At 38.6% G+C, this 3,591-nt stretch overlaps 1 protein-coding gene across 1 annotated transcript; it reads right to left on the bottom strand.

Annotated features, from left to right (window-relative positions):
• Positions 1–668: 668 nt before the first annotated feature.
• LOC143886475 (thaumatin-like protein 1) lies at positions 669–3,123 on the bottom strand. Its single transcript, XM_077390450.1, has 3 exons — positions 2,683–3,123; positions 1,590–2,259; positions 669–943 (listed from the first exon to the last, which is right to left on the bottom strand). Exons 1-3 carry the CDS (start codon positions 2,735–2,737, stop codon positions 784–786), a joined length of 885 nt encoding a protein of 294 aa, XP_077246565.1. The 5' UTR covers positions 2,738–3,123; the 3' UTR covers positions 669–783.
• Between the last annotated feature and the right edge of the window lie 468 nt (positions 3,124–3,591).

Here is a 3,591-nt window from a genome sequence, read left to right as displayed (position 1 = left end):
TCCAAACCTCAGGTTGAGGAGGGTCAACCCTAACCGAACCCTAACATAATGTGTGTAACCTGATTTCTTATATCAGACCTGGATGGGGACAAAAAGAGAGAAAAAAAAAAAGAGAAGCCGGTTGGGAGTAAAATTAAAATCTTGATAAAATTAGGATGACGCGGCCAGGTTCTAGTCAAGGCAATCAAATCAGGTTGGCTTTTCCCAAGTCCCAGCCCTAACAAGAGCCAAAATCTAGTTAAAACCAGTGGGTTCGGGTTGGGCCTGATCCAAGTTGCAATCCTATTGTTTTACATGATGCCATATATCTCCTGATGTATCAATTTATATTAGTACCTACAACCCCACTAAATATGCCCAATAATGTATGAACCTTGTTCTAGACATTTGTAGTTAGATTTTAAAGGTTGTTACAAATTCCAAAATGCTCTCAATAAACAATCTGAAAAGTGTGAAGTAAAGATGAGAATGCCATCATTGAGTCAAGGGAGTGGGAATGTCATTTCCCAAAAACACTCAAGAAGCCTGCAATTGCAGCAAAGTGGTCCATATCAGAGTCAGTTTTTCATTGAAGCAAACACCTTTTTTCATGTAAAAATCAAATGAAGACCCCATCGAACAGAGCTAACTTTGGTTTGCTTTAGCTCCACATGATAACCAGACAAATATTTCCAAAGACAAATATTTATATAAAACTCATGTATTAAGAAAAGTACAGTATATCAAAATCTAAAAATGGGTATTACATGGGAATTTATGCTACAATTGAGTGCTTTGAAGGGGCTACAAAAAAAGGAAGGTGATGATGAGAATAGCAGAAATAAATGCATTTTGATGAGCAAAAGAAACCCTCATTGTATCTGCAGTAGCCAAGTTTGCTAACAAAGACTGATCTCCCAGCATCACCCCTGCTGTTCTTGGAGAATCTTTGGATGATTTCTGACTGTCAAAAGCAAAAAAGAAAAAAAAAAAAGCAAATTTTATGAGAAGGGGAAAAGAGGAGACATGGAATAAGTATCCAAGAAGCTTTTTCAATTTAACAAGTTTAAAAAAAGCAGAGTGAAAACCCACTTTTATTAAAGAATAAGATGAATGAAATGGTGGGAAGACAGAAGAGAAAGAAAAATCAGTTTAGTCTGGAAATCTTTAACTAAAACAGACCCACTTGACCAATTTAAGACAGCTTGCCATTTTCTCATCAAATTCAACAACAGAAATCATAAAAACTTAAGCTAAACCAACTTTAAGAAACCCCTAAAATCATAAAAACTTCAGCCAAAACCAACTTTAAGAAACCCCTAAACTAAAAAGAAAAAATAAGAAATTTTGTAATTCTACCAAAGAATTATAAAGTCCCAGTAAAAAAAATACAAACAAAACCCCCCCTTTTCACATAGGAATAATCAGAAAAAATAACCCATTTTCACCAAACAACAAGAAAACCTAAATCCAAAAACAAAACATAAAAAACCCAACACAAAAATATAAAAAAAAACATGTAAAACCAAGATTAAAAAAAAAAAAAACCAAATTCAAGAAAAATAGAAGAAAAAAATAAGACCCAAGACCCTTTCATCCTCATTCCTTACCTGACCAAACCTTGACAAAATGTAATCTCATAATTGGCCCCGGTACAAGTAAAAGTACTAGTAGCATCATCATAAGCATAGCTATAAGACTTCGGACATGCTGACTTGAACATTTCCGAATAAACGGAAGGCCTATAAGTATTCGGATTCGAATACTCCCCACTACAACAGTATTCGGGCTTCCCAAATGCCTCACAAGCACTCCTACAACCCTCTCCATTTCCAACCCTCAATTCCTCCGGACAATTTCTATTCAAATCCACAATACACCCCGTGGCCCCACAAGTCCCGGTCCCACCACTACCCATCACCACCATAGGAAGATTATAGCCATCCACTAGGCTAACATCATAGAAATCTTGTGTCCCGGATCCTAGTGTGAACTCGGCTAGAGTCGCTGGTGGGGCCGCACCGGAGCCATTGCATTCGATTTGGCCGGAGCCACAGTCTGCGGTGGTGCAAGTGCCCTGACCGGAATTGTCGAAATTGCACCCGGTTCGACCCCAAAACCTCCCGGACCACCCCGTCGGAGCTTGGAAAGATTGGGAACTTCCTTTGGGTAGCTCGAATCCGGTGGTTTCGAGCTTTGGGCTACCGGAATTTGAAAGAATTCCCGGCCAAACCGTGTAATCGCAGTTGTTGGTAAAGGTAAATGTTGCACCTGTGACCCCTGTGGTAAAAGAGATATTATTAGAAACATATTACTTTATGTATCTCAATAAATATCTTAATTAATCACTAGATAAATTTTTAAGCACTTAGGCAGTGTCGAGACACATACCTAGCACAAGAATCACATAACCTCACCATGGCGTCCCATACCAACATAGCTAACTCATTAGCCTACGCAATATTGGAAAGCCTATTATTGAAAAACATGTGCTAGGCAACATTGGCATGAACAATATTGAAATGCTCATTATTGGAAATAAGTTGTTCAATATTGTTTTTGTCAACATTGGCTAATGCGTTGTTGTTTTGATTAATAAGAGAAATCCAAGAGAAATTAACAAACAAAACTGGAAAAAAAAAATTATGTAAAAATGTAGATTTTTCAGATGTACATTTACAGTGAGAGTCAGCACACTCTTACCTTTGAAAATGTAGTGGAAAACAAAGCTAAGAATGAGATATGAGAAGGTATTCATAGTTTTCTTTCTCTTCTCTTTGATGGCCTTTATTTTTTCCTCTGAAGACTTATTGTATCTGATGTGACCCTTTTTGGGTTTTTGACTTTCTCCCTTCTAAGAATCTCCCTGCAAGAAAAGCTGCATTGGTTGAAGCAATGGGTGTTTGTTTTGGGGTTTTGTATGGAAAGAAAGGGACAGAGGAGAGGAAGAACAAGAAGAACAGTAGCCTAGGCAAGGTTTTTTGCTTTGATAGATTGCAGTGAGAGAGGAAGAATGGAGAATAGGTTGAGAATCGCCCATAAATTATCTTGGTGTGGGGAGTGAGGGAGTATTCTAATCAACTCCTCCATTTTTATACTAAAAACACCCCCTCCCTCCTCTCTCTTTTCAGCCCACTGACCTTTTTCTGCTTTCTTTTGATCCCCTAAAATGGGAAAAAAAGAGTAGGGTGGTCTAGGAAATGGGTGTGTTTATCAAAAAAGGGGATGGGTTTTTTAGAACACTGAACTATAAGCGATTATAAGTGTTGGTGGAATTGCTTTTTAACGAGGAAATCATTTCGTTTGGTGAAAGTTGGTGTAATTATTAGATGGAAGGGGTTTTTTCGTCATTTAGAATCTTAGTAAATTGTCGCTTTCGTAAAGGGCCATTTTTTCATTATAACGACACGTGGGAGAATCTGGTTCGTTCTAGTGGTTCGAGATTTGCCCGTGTATGGAGATCGAGGAGGTGGTGTCAGTATCAAAAAGGAGTTCTCCACCCCAAAATCCGACCGTTTTTCTGCGTTGGCCACTCCCCACCCACCACTTAACGGCGTTAGTTGAGTGGCCTCGATTCTGCCGACGGGAACCGTCACCGTCAGCTTATGACCG

Source organism: Tasmannia lanceolata, unplaced genomic scaffold, assembly GCF_043159265.1.
Source record: "Tasmannia lanceolata isolate RefF3 unplaced genomic scaffold, GAP_Taslan_0.1 ptg000011l, whole genome shotgun sequence".
Classification (NCBI taxonomy): Eukaryota; Viridiplantae; Streptophyta; class Magnoliopsida; order Canellales; family Winteraceae; genus Tasmannia; species Tasmannia lanceolata.
This window is presented reverse-complemented; position numbering and strand designations above follow the sequence as displayed.